This window comes from Chaetodon auriga, chromosome 20 (genome assembly GCF_051107435.1).
Source record: "Chaetodon auriga isolate fChaAug3 chromosome 20, fChaAug3.hap1, whole genome shotgun sequence".
Lineage (NCBI taxonomy): Eukaryota > Metazoa > Chordata > Actinopteri > Chaetodontiformes > Chaetodontidae > Chaetodon > Chaetodon auriga.
This window is the reverse complement of record NC_135093.1, coordinates 165,761-185,000: the sequence shown is the minus strand read 5'-3', so window position 1 is coordinate 185,000 and position 19,240 is coordinate 165,761. Positions and strand designations below refer to the sequence as shown.

The 19,240-nt window shown below is 43.1% G+C and overlaps 2 protein-coding genes across 2 annotated transcripts in view; one reads left to right on the top strand and one right to left on the bottom strand.

The window, feature by feature from the left end:
* The window catches only part of rnls (renalase, FAD-dependent amine oxidase), a 6,616-nt gene extending 5,717 nt beyond the window's left edge, over positions 1 to 899 (top strand). Inside the window, exon 7 of the mRNA XM_076759064.1 lies at positions 1 to 899. This exon is cut by the window's left edge and continues 1,156 nt beyond it. The gene's annotated coding sequence lies outside the window, so the exon portion shown is untranslated.
* A 167-nt stretch (positions 900 to 1,066) lies between these two features.
* ptenb (phosphatase and tensin homolog B) lies at positions 1,067 to 17,489 on the bottom strand. The gene is made up of 9 exons (XM_076759478.1): positions 16,786 to 17,489; positions 13,161 to 13,245; positions 12,530 to 12,574; positions 12,245 to 12,288; positions 11,705 to 11,943; positions 11,039 to 11,180; positions 10,766 to 10,932; positions 9,220 to 9,465; positions 1,067 to 7,900 (listed from the first exon to the last, which is right to left on the bottom strand). The coding sequence occupies exons 1-9, from the start codon at positions 16,862 to 16,864 to the stop codon at positions 7,712 to 7,714; spliced, it is 1,236 nt and encodes a 411-aa protein (XP_076615593.1). The 5' UTR covers positions 16,865 to 17,489; the 3' UTR covers positions 1,067 to 7,711.
* Positions 17,490 to 19,240: the final 1,751 nt, after the last annotated feature.

Sequence of the window (19,240 nt, the reverse complement as noted above, 5' to 3'; positions counted from 1 at the left end):
AAACGTCTCGGCTGCTCGATGAAACGTGGCTCAGACGTTCGAGGAATGTTTGTGTACTACACGTACATTAAATACTGCTATGTGTGTTTCCAGTACATTCACGTAAAAGTGTACTTTAAATAGACTGAAAGCATACTTTTAATAACTTTGCTACAGTAAAATAGATTTTTAGTCAAAATCTAAGTTCAACATTTAAAGTTCACTTCTAAGAAAACTGCTGTCAAGTACTTTGTAGTATTTTTTCTTTAAGTGTGTTCAAACAGTGTTCGCATCATGGTGCACTTAAAGTGAACTTGGATTCGTTTTTTCTGTCATGACATACTCAGAAGTGTATTTTCACGGGCTAATCTCTATATTTTTAGCACGTACAGATACACAAAGCATCCACACAAGGCCCAACTCATACGTGAAGTTGAAGCAGAGATAGAAACACATTTTTATCATCATGTTCCGATCGAACGTCCAGGACGCCGCATCTCGCCGTCATTGACGGGAAAAACAGCAAGTGACCATATTTTCAGACGATAAGAGGTGCCAAACATTTCACGGACCCGCAGTACATCCTGTTCCTCCGTCATGTCAAAGTACACTTAAAGAGTACTGAAAATACACCAGTACGTAAACAGAAAGGTATCTGCAAGCTACTACTGTTAGAGTTAATGTAAACTCAAAATACAATTTACACTGTAAATGTATTTCAGTTGTACTTTAAATTGAATAGCATGAGCTGTTATAAAATAATTAGTACATGAAGTAACATTTAGTCACTGTGAAGTATAAAAGTATACTTAATAAACTTAAGTTGGACTATTGTACAAAATGAGTTGTTCCAATTCAGCACACTTTCATGAATTATATTGTCATTTTTTAATTCTAAATAAAAACAGGCGAATATGAGCGACTGTTGTGTCACATGGTCAGTTTGTCACTTTTTGGAGTCATTTTGTGTTTCGATCAAATAATAGTAATCAATACTTTTTGGATGATTGAGAGTTTGATGAGTGAAAAATCGTCATGGTGATTAAGTGATGTGACAGTGACAGTAATGAAAACATGGCAGATAACAGAAGTTTATAAATAGTTTATTCACCTTTACAGTGTTTTATTTCATTATAAAACATGGAGGGAAAGAATAAAAGAACTGTGTGTGTGCGGGGGGGGGGGGGCACTTTAACATGAAACGGTGATCCATGGTGACACAGGCCGGTTCTTATGGTGAGTTTCCTGTTTGATTACAAAATCAACACCTGACAAATAAAAAAACACGACAATCATTATCATGAACAGAAACACTGTGGACCACTGAGCTGAAACCTGAAACTGAACGACACGACAATGTTCTGCAGGTAAAACCTCTCAGAGCTTCAGAGCGGTGTACAAAAGCACATCTGTCAGGGATTCAGGGTCTGAGCTTTACAACCAGTTTTCATGGTAAATCGGTGACCTGTCGATCGCTCTGAAATGATTATCGCTGGATGGCTTCGACGTTTAAACGCACCTGTTCTCAAACAGCCAATCCAGCTGCTGTAACGTCTGTCTTTGTCTGGACAGACGTTACAGAGAGCGACAGATGTGGCCCATGTGCACAACTGTGAGATGAAGCTGAACAGTCAACGAGCAGAAAACTGTTGTTGGCTTCAAGTAAAAGATACGGTCACATGACCACTCAGTCCTGAGAATACTGGCTCCGTCTCTCCATCACTTCAATCAAAGCCTGAACGACTAATTCAGGAACTCATTTCCTATTTTAGTGTGATCTTCGGCTCGCAGGTGAGAGTTCACCTTCCAACTTTGATTTAGCACGTTCAGCCAATAGAAACACTGGTGGGGTTTTGAAATGCAGACTCATCATTCTCATAATGTTTTTGGACAGAATGACATCACAACCTTTTCTGGGTCTGAGTGCGGGGCAGTTATGTTGAACAGAGGGTTAATGTGACCGCACCTTAAGGCAAAACGAAGAAAGAACATGAACATAGATGAAGCATGTCTACCTTGTCAATTCCAAACTAACCACGAAAACACGTAAAAAATAAAACGTCAGAGTCTGAGCTTCATTTTGGCCGTTTGGTGATGAAATGTAAACACAAGGAGCTGAAGCGCCATCTGGTTAGCTAAAACAGACAAAACAAACAAGCCCTCGCTGAAGGAATTCCAGGAGTTGCAGTGATTCTTCCGAGTGTCAAACTGTTAACTGTGATTGTTTAAAGTTCATTCAGAGTGCTATCTGTGACGCATTAAAACGGCAAAACCAAGTTCCAGGTTCCTTCACAGATTCCAAAGTCCAGGTGTGATTAAATTCAGTGGAGACACGGCTGATATCACTGTTAATGGCAAACTTAAAGCTACTGATCTTCAACACTGAACTCCAGGATGTCTAAACGTTCAGGATTTTCTATCAATGTGACCGTTTCTCTGCAACACCTCTCTGTAGACGTCCCTTTTCTGTGCAGATCCATAAGTGCAAAAGCATTCAGGCAAGTTCTTGTCACTTACGTTTTCTCTCTGGCTTTCTGGGTCTGTGCAGGAACCCTGAACATCTAACGGAAGTTTTGTTTACAAATGTTGAATAGTTTTGGATACAGCAAATGTCTAAATTTGAGTTACTGAAAAAATTCTCCTTATGAAGCAACATAGTTCTGTTAACTTGCAAATGACAATTTCTGTCCAGATGTCCCAGATGGACTTGACACAGATGAACTAGGACATGTCGCTTGCACCCAACAATTATAACATGGTCAAAAGAAAAAGATGTCGAGCACCTGAAACAGTGTGAGATGTGGACAGCACCTGCCTGGCCTCAAATACCCAAAACTTGTTCAGTGCAAACCGGTGTGCGCGGTTTTATTTATTTTTTTAACGCCCCAAAGTTACCCACAACACCAAGGAACCAGCCTAATAATCAGCATCATTCAAGGCTAATTTTGTTTTAAAGGTCACTCGAAGCAATAAATTCCACAGTAGCCATTGTTCTTCCAGCGCCGTCATTTGACATATGCAGTGACGTAGCTGGTGTCAAAGAAGAACTAGCACTGAAGTAACAATACACCAAGCTACATGTAAAGAAGAAATGGTCAAATGCACAAATTCATGTGCTTGGCAACGCTGTGTAACTTTAATGGACACCCACTCGCTAGTGCAGAGCATGCTGCAGTGGTCGACTGGGTGGGCGTCAGAAGCTCGCCGGCGCTGCGCCCTGGTACATGTAGACACCTCCGGCCAGCTTGTGAGGAGAACTCAATCAATGTAGCATGCACTGAGGAATCGATTGCTTCAATTGACAATATTTACCATCAACACTGATTGGATATTTACATATTAATGGGGCACATGTCCCTTTAAAATGTACCCAGACATTCTTCAGTAAAATTTCCAGCAGAGGACAGATGATTGTATCTCCAACAGCATTCTGACAGAAAATTTACAACTGTGACTTGTTTAAAAAGCCTTAACCATTATTGCATTATTGCACCTAACAATGCTGTGATACTGTGGAAAGTTTAGACCAGGTTTGCTGGCTCTGTTTCTGGAGTCCACACCAGTAGTTAGTTGCGTTTTCTGGGTGAATAAGTTTTAAGCCCCTCCACTCAACAAGTCGACACACCAGTCATGTCTGAACGGGTTGATGACAGGAAGTGAGGCTAGGCCTCTGAGCACCTGACAGGACTCAAGACAGGAAGTGTGTTTTTGTTGTAAAATAAAAAACACAATCAGAGCCTGTGGTTCTGTCACCACACTGACAATGGAGCTGCTTGGGTGTCAGATTGAGACTGGACAAACACTTGTGGCTGGTAGAGAGCACCACAGATGGACAACAGGCTCAGCATCAGCCCTGACTAGCTTAGCTTAGCACCTTCAACCCAACAAAACGAACTGCAGGTGCAACAACCTCTGTTCAAAAGCACTGGTTAGCTGTTAGCACAAAGCTACAAGAGGCTTTCACTGAGCCTGAGTGCTACACCTCTAGATCTGATCACACAGGATGCACTTTTGCCTCAAAGTACGGGGTTTTCAAGCAGAAGAACGCCTTCCGCCTCAGAGGAAATTTCTTTGTTTTCCAATCAAATGAATGTTGTAGCAGGTCTTTCACTGTTAGCTCTGTGATAGAGACAGACATTGAAGTAATGGTTTGATTGCTGCTCCAGTTTGACCTGTTTCACCTTCACCAAGACAAGCTCAGTAAACAGCTTGAATCTTGGGATGTAAATACAAAGAATGAACACGAGCCCTCTGGACATCGAGATTAGCCCCACACAAGACTTAGACCAGGTTTCTGGAGTCTACACCAGTAGTTAGTTGTGATTTCTGGGTGAATAAGTTTTAAGCCCCTCCACTGAACAAGTTGACTGAACAGGCCAGTGAACAGGCCAGTCTCCTGCTTTGTTATGGTCAACCCTGATCTTTGACATGTCTGGGACATCGTGATCATATTCAAACATGCTTGATATTGTCATCATTGGCCTTTCAGTGTCCGAATGTTTGTCATTGACTCTTCGATCTGTAAAGATGGAATTTAAGGTTGGGAAGGGTAAGATGCCTTGTGTCTAAGCATGCTCTGGTGGGTCTTACAAACACTATGTGAGTGCCTCTTCCCTTGCAGCTTCTCAGAATGAAAGCAGCACCGAGGATCTCATGTTTTAAATTTCCAGAGTACGTCCATTGTGATCAGACTCTTGACAAGTCCTACAGGGTTGAGAACAGGAACTGCAACCAAATGAATTCTTGATACCTTTCCAACCTGAACAATCAATACCTACAGGACCAACACAGAGCCAATGTAGTAGCACCAAATGTTAGGACGGAAATCAGACATCAGGACTAAAATTTCTACCCACACTCTATCTAGAGGCAGATGTTCCTTTAGATGATCATTAGGGATGCTCCAATCAATCCGATGCTCTGAGCAATGGCTGCTATTCAGTACAAATGACTTTATGGGTGGTTTATACGTTTACTGATTAGAAAAACTGACTGTAACTTGGACAATGTAAACAAACCTTCAAACAGTGCCTTTAGTGCCCATGTACGACTGCACATGCATGAAATACTTCACGGCCTAGTCGTTTTAAGTCCAATCATGGTTGGTTTTGCAGTAGAGCAATGGCCGAACAGGAGGTAGCTTACTGCGTGGGCATCTGGGAATTTGTTTTGGAGCCATTTGCTCAAATGACTAACTTTCTAATTAAACCTATGATCTAAACTGGAGCATCCCCAATATTTGTTTGCTTCAGTAAATTCAAGACGGAATCATCTTGAACCAGCTGTAATGCTAATGTGATCCTAAGAACTGTAAGTTCAGTTTGCAAGAATTGAAGCGCTTAAATGACTTTGAGCAGTAATGAGTAGCATGATTAATAGTCTGTGGACAGAGTAATAGTTACAGAGCCTCACCCTTTCAGAAAACAAAGACACAGATGCTGAACTCATGACTCTCGAGACCCTCTGGAAGCCATTTGGTCAGCGACTGCAGTGCTGATTTAAGAACATGCTCAAACAAATTTCTGGCACATTGGTAAAACAGAGTTTCTCAACATCTTCTGGCAGGTGATCCCAAAATACTCATGAGAGCAAAGGGTGAGCTCCAAATGGACCAGACATGGACCAGACAGTCCTTACCATATACTTTTACTAAAAATCTATCAAGCAAACATCACTTAAGCCATCTTAAATATCTAAGCAAATCCATGTTGGGTCCTGACCTCTAGGTTGAGAAATTGTGAGCTAAAACCTCACGAACGGCAGCTGAATAAAAGAACTGTGTCTTTCTGCAGAAACCAGCACAACATCAGCCAAACAGGCTTTCTTGGATGGACTGAGTTTGCCCAGATATACATATAAAGCAATCAATATTCAGCCAACTGTCCTTAATAAAGTGCACACGCCACCCACCTGGCGTCCCAGGCACATCAAAACCAAGCGCTGTGGAGTTGTCCATTTCTGCTGTAGTTTGTGTACGGGCGTGTTAGCTTTCATAGGCATTTAGATCTGGCTGAAGGAATGGTTATACCGTGTGTAGCTTGTTTGTTGTTTAGCTTAATGTGTGATATAAGTCAGAGTATAACGACCGCAAGTTTTCTGTAACTGTGGGAGCTAAATGAAGGGCTGAAGAGAATCCTTATGTGCAAAACTAACAGACAGATAGACCGAAAGACTGACAGAAAAGTAAAAGTAGTACTTGTTCACAGTAGGTTTGTACTATATGTGTGTTTCAACAGTAGATGATTGACAGAATTGCAGAGGTGAATACTCCAAGTTTCTCCTCTCCATTGTCACATTCAAACAACAGGCTGTCACTTGTCTCTGTGTGCTGCTTTGTCCTCAGACCAGCTAAAACCAGCCCACATTTGGTAAAGGCCAGCAAAGAGACCAATCCAACTTGGTCCAAACATGGGCCGAGGCTGGTAAAAAGATTCTAAAAGTTTGGAGGGCTCATAAGTTCTTTGGTAGGAGTTTCCAATGTCAAGAACCACAAAAAGGATCAGGGTGGACCCTCAGAAGATTTTTGAGATAACAGAAGGCCAAAAGACTTCTCCAAACCGACCCAGATTTGACCCTTTATACTGACTCAGTAGGGACTCACTGGTCCAAACTGGCTTTATCGCGTCCAAACTGATTCTAAAAGTGATCCAGTCCAGTCAGTTCTTGTCATTGTCAGGGGGATTTGTGAAGACCAGAGATATGTTTCAATGTGTGAGAATATAAAGTAATCGAGTACTTTCCAAACAACCTGTGTCAAAAAATTAACATCCGATGGCACCTCTGTTGTGTTTTTTCACATCAGTGAGTTTTAACCTGCTGGTCAGGACATCAGCCTGAAAATGACTGAGTTTCCCCTCTATGGCCCAAATTCAACTTCTGTGTCATTGAACCTCACGAGAAGCGATCTCTTGACAGAAATGCTGCAAATTCACAGACTAAGAATTTTACATCGATAAATCAGTACAGATCTAATTTAGCTAAAATTCAAAGATATCGCCATCATCTTCACAGGTCCCTGCAGACAAGAGGACAGTCAGTCTGAAAGCCTGAGTTCTACCAAAGAAAGCCTGTAAACTTCAGCTGACGCAAGGACACAGAGAGAAGAGTCAACTCTGCAGGACAGCTTCACAAAACTAAAGATTGAAGAGGGAAGAGATGGAAAAAAATCAAGATTGGTCTGCATAAACTTTTCTAAAACTGGTCATGAAGGAAGGAAGGACACATGGGGATTGAGGGGGTTTATCCAACAAACATCTTGGTGTACTCACTAAAGAAGTCTACTTGTCCTTCAGTTTGTTTATATTCAAGTTTTACTCCTTTATTTTTTAAAATCTCACGTCTGTCCATTCATCTGTCTTATTGTCCATTCGTTGTCCGTATGCCCGGCCCACCCCCACCCACACATTTATCCCCACCCTCCTCACCTCCGACCACCACATCATGTGATTGTCCAGCTGTGCATCGAGCAGAATATTGGAGGGGGGGGGGCTTATACTGACCTGAGCTCTTTGAGTTCAGAGTCCCACAGATCAGGTCTGGTCCATCGGTTATATCCCCGTTAGCTAACCACGCGCTAGTCGTAGTGTGTGTGTGCGTGTGTGTGCGTGTGTGGGGGGTCATGACTGTGTATACATACATACTTTGTGTGTGTGTGTGTGTGTGTGTGTGTGTGTGTGTGTGTGTGTGTGTGCGCGCGCATATTCATTGGTATGTATATGTGTGTGCATGTGTGTCAGACTTTTGTGATCTGATTGTGATGGTCCTCTTCGAAGGGCTCGTTCTCCGGGTCTGAGTCTGTCGTGTCAGAGTAGCGGTAGTGATCCGGTTCATTGTCGCTGACGTCCGGAGTCACTGAGGCCGACGTGCTGCTCGCATCACAGTTAGCTCCTTCCTCTACTGTCTTGGTAAAATACAGTTTCACCTGCGGCAAACGATAAAAAATTAGACTGTTAGCTGCCACGCATGGACCAGAGTGGAAATTCACAGCTGGTAACCAGCCGAACATCACTCGTGATGAGGTTTGGGGATTGCAATTACTTTCCATCAACAAGGAATTCCCAGTAAGCCCGGAGTCACTGTCCTTTGTGAAGTCATAGTCTGTAGCTACTCCTTATTGGATGGTTGAGTGAGGCCCTGACGATCAAACCTGACTGTCCAGAGGGGGAATGTTTTCCACATATAGAAAAGTCTTTTGCTGTATTTCACTGATTTATTTAATTTTATCTGATCTTTTATTAGCTGGGGACTGCTGGACTGCTTGTCCGAAATGTTAAATCCAGCGTAAAACCTCTGGGGATCTCTTTTGATTGCAACCTGAAGTTTGATCTTGGTGTGAAACCACTGGTTCAGTCCAGCTTTTACCAACTAAGAAACGCTGCAAAAAGAACTTGCCTTCCTCCATCCTTAAGACTTTCCTCAAGAAAAAAAGTCCATGCTTTTTTTTAATCAAATCACGCCTGGACGGCTGCAGCGCCTTGTTCACCTGCCTCAGAAGCTCGCCTGGCTCCACTTGGTCTAGAATCCTGTCGTGGGGTTCTCAACCAAAATCTAAACATTTAAAGTAGATGCAGATATAATGTAGATAGATAAAGTCTGACTACTTGCCATAGCTCTTGTTACAGAAATGTCAGCTTCAGTGACACTTGTCTTCATATTTCTAAGTATATAAGTGCTAAAAGGGAGCAACGGACTTCCAGACATTAATGTATCGGCTGTTGCTTTCAGTGTTCATTCACAGCAGGCCTGTCAAAAGTGATGTTCAATTAGTCCTTGTAAAAGAAAAACACATGGGTTCAAACCATTTGAATACATATTTTAAGTGTTATATCCATGTCAGACTTTTTGTGTGGAGCCCAATACATACCTTCAAACTCTGAGAGCAGCTATCTTATCAAATATATATATATATGTATATATTAGTTTTTTATTTGTTTTACTGTATAATCACAGCAAAAAGTAATTCTTTAAATTATTCATACAGCCCAAAAATCCAACAAACTTACATGATTATTAAAATTTCACAATTGCCACTAATTTTCTTCTACTACTAATACTAAATTTCTCCGGTGTTGGATCAATAAAGTCCTATCTTATCTTAACCAACCATTTTTAACCTACTATTTCTGTCCGCCCTCCCTTCGCCTACCATGCCTTACGGCCATCAAACAGGTAGCCTGATGCTAACATCTAATTAACCAGATTGAGTGACGCTCAGCAATGAAGCCAACAGAACAGCTCTACCTTGAAGTTTGGGGAGAAGTTCCTGTTGGCCTTGTCTTTGTTGGCCTTGTCCAGATCATTCTTAGTCAGAGTGAGAACCAGGTACTCTCTGTCGTTGGTTTCTCCTCCCGCCATCATCCCGAGGTTCTGGTGCATTCTGTCGGACGGTTCACGCAGCGTCCCAGCGCTGCCATTCTCCAGTTTGTCGAGGTTGTCTTCTGGCCCAGGGATGAAGAAGGTGTTGACCCAAAAGTGGAACATCTTTTCCTGAGAAGGCAGTCTGAGGTGATCAGTAGCTGTTTGAGATTAAAGGTTCAGCTGTCTACTCTGTAAGGACGACATCTATTTCCTCTGTGTCTCTGTCTTAGGTTTCTCCCTTTCCTTGTTGTTCCTTATCAACATCACATGTGTAACTGTAGAGAGTGTTGTACGTTGAACAGATTGTAAAAGACCCCTGAAACTAACTGACTGATTTGGGGCTGAATAAATAAAACTGACTGACCTAAGACGCACAGTGGGTTTGGACAGTATTCAGACACTTTCACTAGTTGCACACTTTATTAATACTTTATTTTGTTATAGATTTGAACTCTGTATGGGATTTCAATTATTTTTGTGGTATTAATTATACAAACAATCTGTAATGACACAGCAAATGCACACATCCTGTTTTGACATTTTGAGTTTTGAGTCCACCCGTGACATCTTCGATTGATTGGACATGTGCCATCAAACTGTGGGGAGTCATAGACCCATCTAGAGCACAAAACCATTCCTAAAGCTTTGAATGTTCCCACAACAGTTGGCTTCATTGTTGTGAATGGAGGAAGATTCCATCTTGCCTGGTTACACACTCAAGGAGGTGACTAAAAAGACATAATCCAAGAAGATTTAACCCAGGAAGTCTTAACCCAAGAAGACCTAACGCAAGAAACCTTAAACCAAGATGGCCAAACCCAAGAACATATATCCTAACATGACCTAACCAAAAACAACATAACCCTAACCCAGGAAGACCTCACCCAAGAAGTCTTAAGCCAGGAAGACCTAACAGAAGAAGACCTAATGCAAGAAGACCCAACCCAAGAAGACCTAAACCAAGAACACTTAACCCAACAAGATTTGCCATGATTTAAGATGACCTTCACAAGACAATATACCCAGACACACAAGCTGTAACTGCTGCCAAAGGTGCTTTTAAAAGTGTTGAATACAAAATGAAGAAGCTCTCACTTTGGGTTACTGTGTGTAGAAGACATTTCATTACATAAAACCTGTTACACACTAAAGTGTGAAACATGTGCCAGGGTCTGAATACATTGTGAGGTCAATTTACTTCAGGTTTAATCAGGAAACATTTGAGGAGTCAAAGTCATGTAAATGAGTAGAATAAAATACTAAACAATTTAACTGATGATAAAAAAGCATGACACACACACATACTGCAATTGCACACCTGTTTTGATTGTGTCCCTTTCCATTTAAAGCTGATGTATTGCAAATAGATTTTACATTTGTTTGCATCAACATTTAAAAAGAATAATCAATTGCAATGACTCTTCCTCACCTTCTTCATCATCTTGTTCTGCTTGTGGAAGAATTCCACCTTGATGTCTCCACAGACAGGGAGTGGCTGTGGGAACTCAAACAGCATCAGTTTGTCTTCCCGTCGGGTGTGGGTGGGGTTAGACGTGTGGATCTTTACCTTCAGCTGGTAAACCACAAACTGCGGATCTGCACCACGAACAACATAAGAGTATTTCATTCACACCATACTAACATCATTAGTGACAGTTAACCACAGAATCTGTCTCAAATCTTCCTGGACAGACGGACTTACTGCAGGTTCCTCCAGTGAACATGGGGATGGTTTCAAACAGCATCTTGTGGAAGAGCAGAGCGACAGGTTTGTACAGCAGCCGGTTCCTCAGCAGGAAGCTGTAGTAGATGACGTAACGCCGCTGACTGGGGATGGTCACACCCTGAACACACATCACCAAAATAAAAAAATCATCCCAGTGCTTGGAAGCGTTTTCAACCAGTTTTAAGCATCCTTCTACCCGCCTTTTATTCCATGCATTTTTCTTATGGAGTTCTGCATCTACAGTATTACCAAGTCAGAAAACCATCAAACATGTCAGCTTATCTTGGGAAAGCTCATGTTTTGACCCCACCCACGGCTACACGTTCATTCAGGTGACCTGTGCATGATGGACTCTGAACCTCTGTTTTAGTGTCAGTCTTTGGGTTTGCTCCTCACAAACACGACAGCTACACCACAGATTTCTTTCAACTTCATAACAGAGTTGTGAAATCTGGTCAGGTCACCGGTATCTTCAACCAAAAGTTTTAACCAACAATCAGGAAACAACCAGTCACTTTAAATGGCCAGACTTTACTTTATACAGGATAAATGGTAAAAAAGTAAATATGTGAACTCGTGTATTAAAAGAGAATTAGTGTTAACTTTATCAAGGTGACTAATCATTAACAGTGGGAGTGTTACCTTCTTGTCCCGAGTGCGGACCTCTCCATAGAAGTCCAGAGCCTCCTGGGCCTCCTGGAACTTGCCTCGGTGCAGCAGGTAGGCGCAGATCATGACACCGGTGCGGCCTTTTCCTGCCTTGCAGTGGATGGCGGCGACATGCTGCTCGTCTTCGCTGAGCCACTGATCCAAGTCCTCACAGAACGGCTTTATCAGCTCCAGCTGGGGGGGGTTGTGGTCCTCGAAGGGATACTGAGCAACTGAGATGAAAACACAGTTGTGAGACATGTCAGAAACATGCCTGACCACATTTCTTTGACCTTAACTAAAAACGGAATCTGTTGGGGCGCCCCTGTAGCTCAGCTGATAGATAGAGTGTGCGCCTCATGTATTGAGGCTGTCAGTCCTCTGTGGCCGCAGGTTTGACTCCCACCTGCGGCGTTTCCTGTCATGTCTTCAGCTGTCACTGTCATAAAGGCTAAAAAGCCCCCCCTCAAAAAAAACAAAAAACAAACAAAAAAAAACTATAATTTGTCTTTCTATCTCATGAACGAATCTCACCTCGACAGTTGAACTTTGCTGTGTCGTAATGTCGCTCTGCACATCTGTGGACAGAGAGGCAGACGTTACAAAAATCCTCGTGGCTTACGGCTGATGAGCCTGAAACAGCTCAGCAGGACTGCTGAACAGTCAACAAGCTGCTCAGCAGTGTTAGCACCGGGTGCTAACAGCAAACATAACGATCAAACTGTAATCAGGCTGCGATCACACAGGCCGGACCACCCAAGAAACGTCATCGGAAACTTCATGATATGGAACAAATGAGGACCTTTAAAAAGTACTTACAGATTGTAGATCTTATAGTGATTCTTGTGCTTTGAGTCTAAAAACCTGAGAGAGACAGACGGGTTCAGTTTGGAAGCAAGCTTTGACAGTACATTTCTGGTCAGTTACAAATCAGTTTTCAGATGATGGAGCCTCTTTGAATGCAGCATCTCAGCAGCTTCCCAGAGTGACAGTTTCTGCTCTCAACAGTGTTGACAAAACGCAACAAATACAAGAAGTTTCATCCACAGAAAACACGACTGCATGTTTGTTTCTATCTATCCTGTTGTGTGAATATGACTCATTGATGGAAATAAACAGCAGGTGGCACTGATTCTCCAGTCGGTGCCATTAAACCACCACAGAAGAAGAGACACAGCGAGATGATGTCATTCAAAGAGCTGCAGTCAAAGGTCAAACGATGGAAACAGTTTGCCTTGATGTGAGGAAGGTTTCAGTTTTCACACAGACTGTCTTTAATTTCTGATGTTTCCATTGAAGTTTGTTCATGTACAAACTGAAAATGTGGACAAAAACAAGGCAGACATAAATAGAAATGTAAAGATTAGACTGCTGCAAGTTTTGGAAAATGATGATAGGAAGTGTTGAGGATCTCCAACATGTAAAGACACAAGCAGTGACGGCGTCTTACCGAACAACATCGTCGATGTTGTTCCTGTAGACTCCTTCCAGGCGCTCGGCGGGGAAACCCATCGCTATAATGTTTGGATAAATATCTGATCACATGTTAAGGATCAATAAGCACTGGTCCATCACACACGTCACCTGAAATCAACTCTTCTGTCTGTTGGATTTCTTGAGAAACGATAGAAGCCAAAAAAAGAAATATTTTTGTTTGTCTAGCGCTGACCTCTGGTGGTCACGTGACTGCTGTCACTGTCATGACAAAAGTAGCGTCACAAAGAGCTGATGCTGACTGAGAACCTCAACCTGACATGAAACATACGAGACCAGACGAAAAATGTTTCACAGCAGCGAGAAAATGCACAGTCGCAGGACTTTTCGGATTTAATACTTTACCCACAATCCCCCGCAGCAAGACCCAGAGAAGTTAGTGGGAGGCTTCTTTCGTCTTTGGGGTTTTATTTGCAGATTAAGGCTACATATCTGTAAGGACCAGGCTGTCCATCAGGACCTGTGTACGTCACCACCTCGGAGAATGCTCCTTCAGACGGACAGATTCAGAAAAGAGCTTTTCAAAACTCAGCTGTGCTGCTTCTGCTGCTCGTCTGATCCTTTAAATCCACAATATCTAAAAAAGAACTGGACCTTCTTTATGGTTTAAAGCCAGAGTGGATTTCTATTTTCATCCAGACTTTAGCCTGATGTCGAGGACACGTCTCAATACCTGAAGCACTGACATCAGCACAAAGACAGTCATCATCATGGATGAGTCCTCCTCCTGTACGCCCCAGAGAGGCTCCACCCCTCACCCGAACCAAACAGAGTACTTCCAGTATGAGACAACACCTAGACCCGACTCTGTGGACAAAGCTGGACCCGACTCTGGACTCTTTCTGTTATCTGTATTTTTATCTGTGTTGTCCACCTGTTTTCGGTGAATTCTGTGTTTTATGACTTTATCGTCACACAGTCTGATGGAGGCTTCGCTCACGTTCAGGCGACTTGTTCACGACGTTTGACCAGAAGCAGATGTAGATTTTCAACACTGACTGAACTGACTGCACAGACAGGAAGTCTTCAACCAACTGGCCTTGTATCTGACAGTTTGCTGAAGTGAGGAGTGGCTGATGATTGGTTGGTGACCTGCCTCTCTCTGAGGGCACAGTGAACATGAGTGTGTGCGTGACACACATAGCAACATCACCTTTTCTGTTCATCCAGCTTGTGATCGTAGGAAAAGCCCTGATTTCCCAAACGGCGTCACATTTGGTCGATTCAGTTTTTTCTGCATCGCAGAAACAAACTCCTAGGAGGAGGGTGTTTGGTCATTTTTAATATTATTTCATCATCCTTTAAGGTCATTTTCAAACATATGAAAACACGCATACAGGAAGCTGGTTAGCTTAGCATAACGACCGGGAACAGGGGACGGCTCACCTGGCTCTGTCCACAGGTAATGCTACCTGATGAACATCAGCTCCTCGTTGTGGTCCAACCTGCAGCTCTACATCAATCTGGTAACCATGGCAACAGCAGCGATGCAGCACACCGGCAGCAGGAGTTAAAGTGACACAGAGCAGGTGGACAACACACCAGGTCTGGACAATATATCTCTGCAGTGACACCTGCTGGCCGCTGTGTGTCCTGCCCTCCGGCCACAGGGGGCAGTACTGAGCTCACTGCAGCCTGTGCAGGTTCTCAGCTGTGACAGAAAACTCAGTGATGAAGATGAACCACGTTTGATGAATGTTCGACGGTTCACTTCCAGAAGCTTTTCTGAGATTCCAAACGAAACCTTCACTTTTCACCAGATTTTAAGTTTTACTTTAAGAACAGAAGAAAATTGGATATTTATTCTATTACACTGAATTCATCAAAAACCAGCACCGTTCACCTCTTTCTCTCTCTCTCTACCTGTCTGTCTCTCAGGTAGGTGATGTCCAGGTGGATCATTCTGGTGATTTTTTGCACGCCATGGAGCTTCATTGTGACCTTCAGCTCATCGTTTATCAGTCGGACACACACTTCGCTGTTCCTGTTCGCTCTCATGGCATCATTTTCAGAATAAAAGCTGTAAAAATCCTCAGTTCACTTCCTGCTGAGCAGCAGACCCACTCAGAGACGAGCTGGTGAACACAGAGGAACATTTAGCAGCTAAAGATATTTTCCTCAGGAGCTGGACGAGACCAAAAACAGAGCTAAAAGAGAGAAGACTGGACGGATGTCCACAGGTAACTCAAAGTCCAACAGATCACCTTTAAAGGTTTATTTCTGCTAAAAACAAAGATCTATGAGAGCAGTTTTCATTTGGCTGTGCTGGACGAGTGTGGACAATTTTAAACGTCTTGTTTTATCTGTTACTCAAACACATTCAGCTTCACATCGTGTCAAAATTAAAGAATCAAATTAGAGAAGCTGGGAGCAGCAAATATTTGGCTTTTGCTTAAAAATGACCATAACAACAATTCCGTTATTAGAAAAACTGCAGATCAATCAACTAATTAATTTATCATTAATCAATTGTTTCATCCAACATCACGTGAAATAAAAACCTGACGGTATTTTAAAAATTCTGATATTTCACAGCAATCCAGCAGTTTTTCCTTCCAGAATCCACAAAACCTCGACTTTGAAAAACAGCACAAAGACAAACATTGGGACATGAGCCAGCAGAGACAGAGGGGACATCTCTTCTGTCCTCCATCTTTGTTTGGATTAAACTCAAAAACAGCACTTCAGAGACGCTTTAAAATGCTTTCATGCTGCAGCAGACAGGACATTTTTCATCCACATGTTGACGGACAGTTCTGGGATGTACCTGTCTGAGTCTTCTTCATGGGATGATGCTTCAAACTGAAGCTTCTGCACACAATCATCTCACAGAAGAAGAAGAACCAGACAACTTCTAAAAAGGACCAAATTGCTCATCACTTCCCAAATATTACAAATGTCAGGACTTCTCCGGGTGGACTTTTCTCAGGTGTGTCTGTCTGGACTGCTGCTGATGCAACGCCGCTGACACCACTGTTAGCTTAGCCTGTTAGCAACTGCTATCGTCAAGACTGCTCAGAAAAAAAACTGAAACAGGCTCATACCTTTATCTATCGTGTATTCAGTTCAGATATTATCCAAAGCAGCTGGATCAGGTGTATCATTGGAGATAAGCGCCTGCTAACGTTAGCTAGCTCGATTCAGTCACAGTCTCCTGGAGACAGTAAACCCCACTCCGGACTCCGTTTAAAAAACTTCCCATTTAAGGCAACCTGCTGCTAGAGGCAGCTGGAAAATAGAGAAAATGGGCACTTTAAGACGCTACCATTAACGTCGCGGTCTCTTAGTCTCAACCCTTGAGCACTCAGCTGCTTAAAAAAAGTTCCCTTTTTTCTACCGTTGTTTTGGTTGTTAAATGATTACATGCACCCCGATACGAAGAGTGGCTTTATCTGCCCCCCCCACCCCCCCCAAAGGATTGTTTAACGAGGGCAGCTTGTTTGGCCACAGGGGCAGTATCATTAAATTACAGCATTTTTGAATGCAGTTCTGCACAACGTGTGAGAGCGAACAAGCTTATGTTAGTGAACCACGATAACCAAACCCCGATAAATGACAGTAAATTTACGCTATAAGGATACAGGTCAGGTCCAGGTCGAAGCCGTCCTCCTGGTATCTCCTTTTATTTCTGCTGACGATTTCCTTGATTAAGGCAGCCATTATCGATGTCTCCGCCGAGGTCCGTCAAATGTTGAGAAAGTACCGAGGACCCTGTATTCCTCCGTGTCCGCTCCGGAGCCTCCGCTCCCTGGTTGCCGGAGACAGAAGCTAACTGGAACAGCTAGCCCGGAGCTAGCTAGCCGCCAGACCCCGATTTCCAGAGGATCGTTGTTTAAAATGTTTATCGCAGACGAATCCTTCCTGGTGAGTAATATGTACAAAAATAACTTCTGATGGATAAAAACTATGCCGTTAACCGTGCTCCTTGGGTGCCACCCTGCGAGCTAGGCTGTGGCCAGTGGCTAGCCGGCCTTTTAGTTGACAAGCAGTCCGGCCGTCGGTACTGTTTTCTGGGTCAGAACAAGGGGGCGTCGGGGCCTCCTCCCTGCTCCCACTGCGGGCCCGGGTTTCCAGGTCCCCCGCCCGGAGACAAAACCATCCGCGGCTCTATCTTCGGTTAAGCTCCAGCCGTCCAGGGGTTGGATGATTCCAGTTGGACTATTCCCGGCCTCGGAGTGCCGCAGAGACGCCGTGACTGGACGCAGATCGGCGGAGAGAAAATCTCTCCGAGGCGCCTTTGAGCGAAGGAAACGAGACGCAAGTCCGCCTATACACAGAGTCAAGTTAGAGACAGAGCGCGGGACACATCCGGTCAACGCCTTCAAAATAGTTTCTCTGCCATACTGCGATAAAATGAGCTTGTGTGCAATAAGGACTGGTCAATAGACTAGAAGGCCGCTGTACAGGTAACAGGTATAACCTGCTGGGCATTACTGCCTGACTTCCGGTGACCAGGGGTCAGCTGGAGGGACACAAGCCAGGATCCAGCGCCTTTCAACGGTCCGCTCCTGTAGTCCTGGAGCGTCTCCTGGCGGCGGAGTCTGGCTTCGATTTTCTTTCCCGAATGTTTGTCTTCCCTCCTCAGCCAAAGCTTAAAGCTGCCCTTGACTTCTCCGCCTCCTTCTTCAGCTCTCCTCCTGTCCCTCTTGCGTCCTCCTGCCGGCTCCACGGAGCCTCCTTCGCCAGGTGCACCGTCTCCCTTCACCTGCAGCCGCATCTGAAGTCTCCTATCAGAGACAAGAGTAAAATAAGAACGAGGAAAAACAAAGAATTAAAAGTTAGAAAATGATTAACACGTGATGAAAAATTGAAATGATCTACATCTTTTGGAATATTCAAGGTGATAAAAAATAAAAAATAAAAAAATGACAAAACAAAGTCAGAACAGTCAGAAAGGAAGATTTGAGCTATCAGCTGAACTCCAGTGAATCAGTAGGCTAGGTGTTTGTGTTGTTTATTTGTCCCAAAAACGCTGAGGAAGAAGAAAATCAATGATTTTTACTGTGATTCGAATATTCCCTCCAGTTTGCTTTAGACCACAGATAAAACAGCATTGTGATGGTGTCCTCACTGTAAGACTTTCATCTCCAACCAGTTGGATGGATGCAAAATTAACAAGTAAACAAATAAATGAGAGCACATGGTAGATATTGAAAGCGCTGTCCACATTATTTTTAGACATAATATATTTAAAATGTAGATTTGAACTGTTAAAGTTGACAACTTTTAAGATGACAAAACCTCAGCAGGTTTTTATTCTCGTGAAGGAAGCTATGAAAATTTGTGAATTTAATGATAGCGAAACTAGACGCGAACAGACAACGTCACTCATAAAAAGATATTTTTTTTTTGATTGTATTAATTTATATCAGCGCGACTAAAATATTAACTTTTATTTTGTAAAAACCTAAACATTTCCTGGTTTTGCGTCACTCCGTCTGACTTGACGGTGCTCCTTCAACTGGACTTTCTGCGCAAACGCGTCCTGTCAGCACACAGGGTTGCCAGGTTCTCATAGCTTTATCCCCCATTCCAAACCTCTTTCACAAAACTCGTGAATTAACATCAGTGGGAGTAAACCACAATCTGGCAACCAGCAGAGTCCCCTGACATTACATAATGAGATTTCAATTACAATTACAATTTGTCATTTTGCAGATGCTTTTATCCAAAGCGATGTGCATATGAGATTTTCATACAACACAAGGTTCTAGACTGGAGAGAACAACAAGAATAAGTGCCCTAACGCAACTTTCTAATCCAACTGGACAAAGGTGCTACAAGACAATGCTACGAAGTACATAGAGTTGATAGAGTTTATTTGTTTGTTAAATTGACGAATAAGGTGTTCAGTAAAGATTTTGGTCATTAGTCTTTTTCTAAAGATCACAAGGGACTCTGCAGAACGAATGGAGATTGGCAACTCATTCCACCACCGGGGAACCACAGAAGAAAAGAGTCTAGTTAGAGCCTTTTGGAGGTTGCAGCACCAGGCGCCGTTCCTGGGCAGAGCGTAGTGAGCAGGAGGGAGCACAG

Bases quoted from the DNA above. Each gene is read 5' to 3' on its own strand.
- ptenb (XM_076759478.1), bottom strand. From the start codon at position 16,864: ATGGCTGCCTTAATCAAGGAAATCGTCAGCAGAAATAAAAGGAGATAC. The intron at 12,289-12,529 runs GTAAGTACTTTT...CTCTGTCCACAG, and splicing joins CACTATAAGATCTACAATCT to ATGTGCAGAGCGACATTACG. The intron at 7,901-9,219 runs GTAGAGCTGTTC...CGTTTGCCGCAG, and splicing joins ACTTCTCCCCAAACTTCAAG to GTGAAACTGTATTTTACCAA.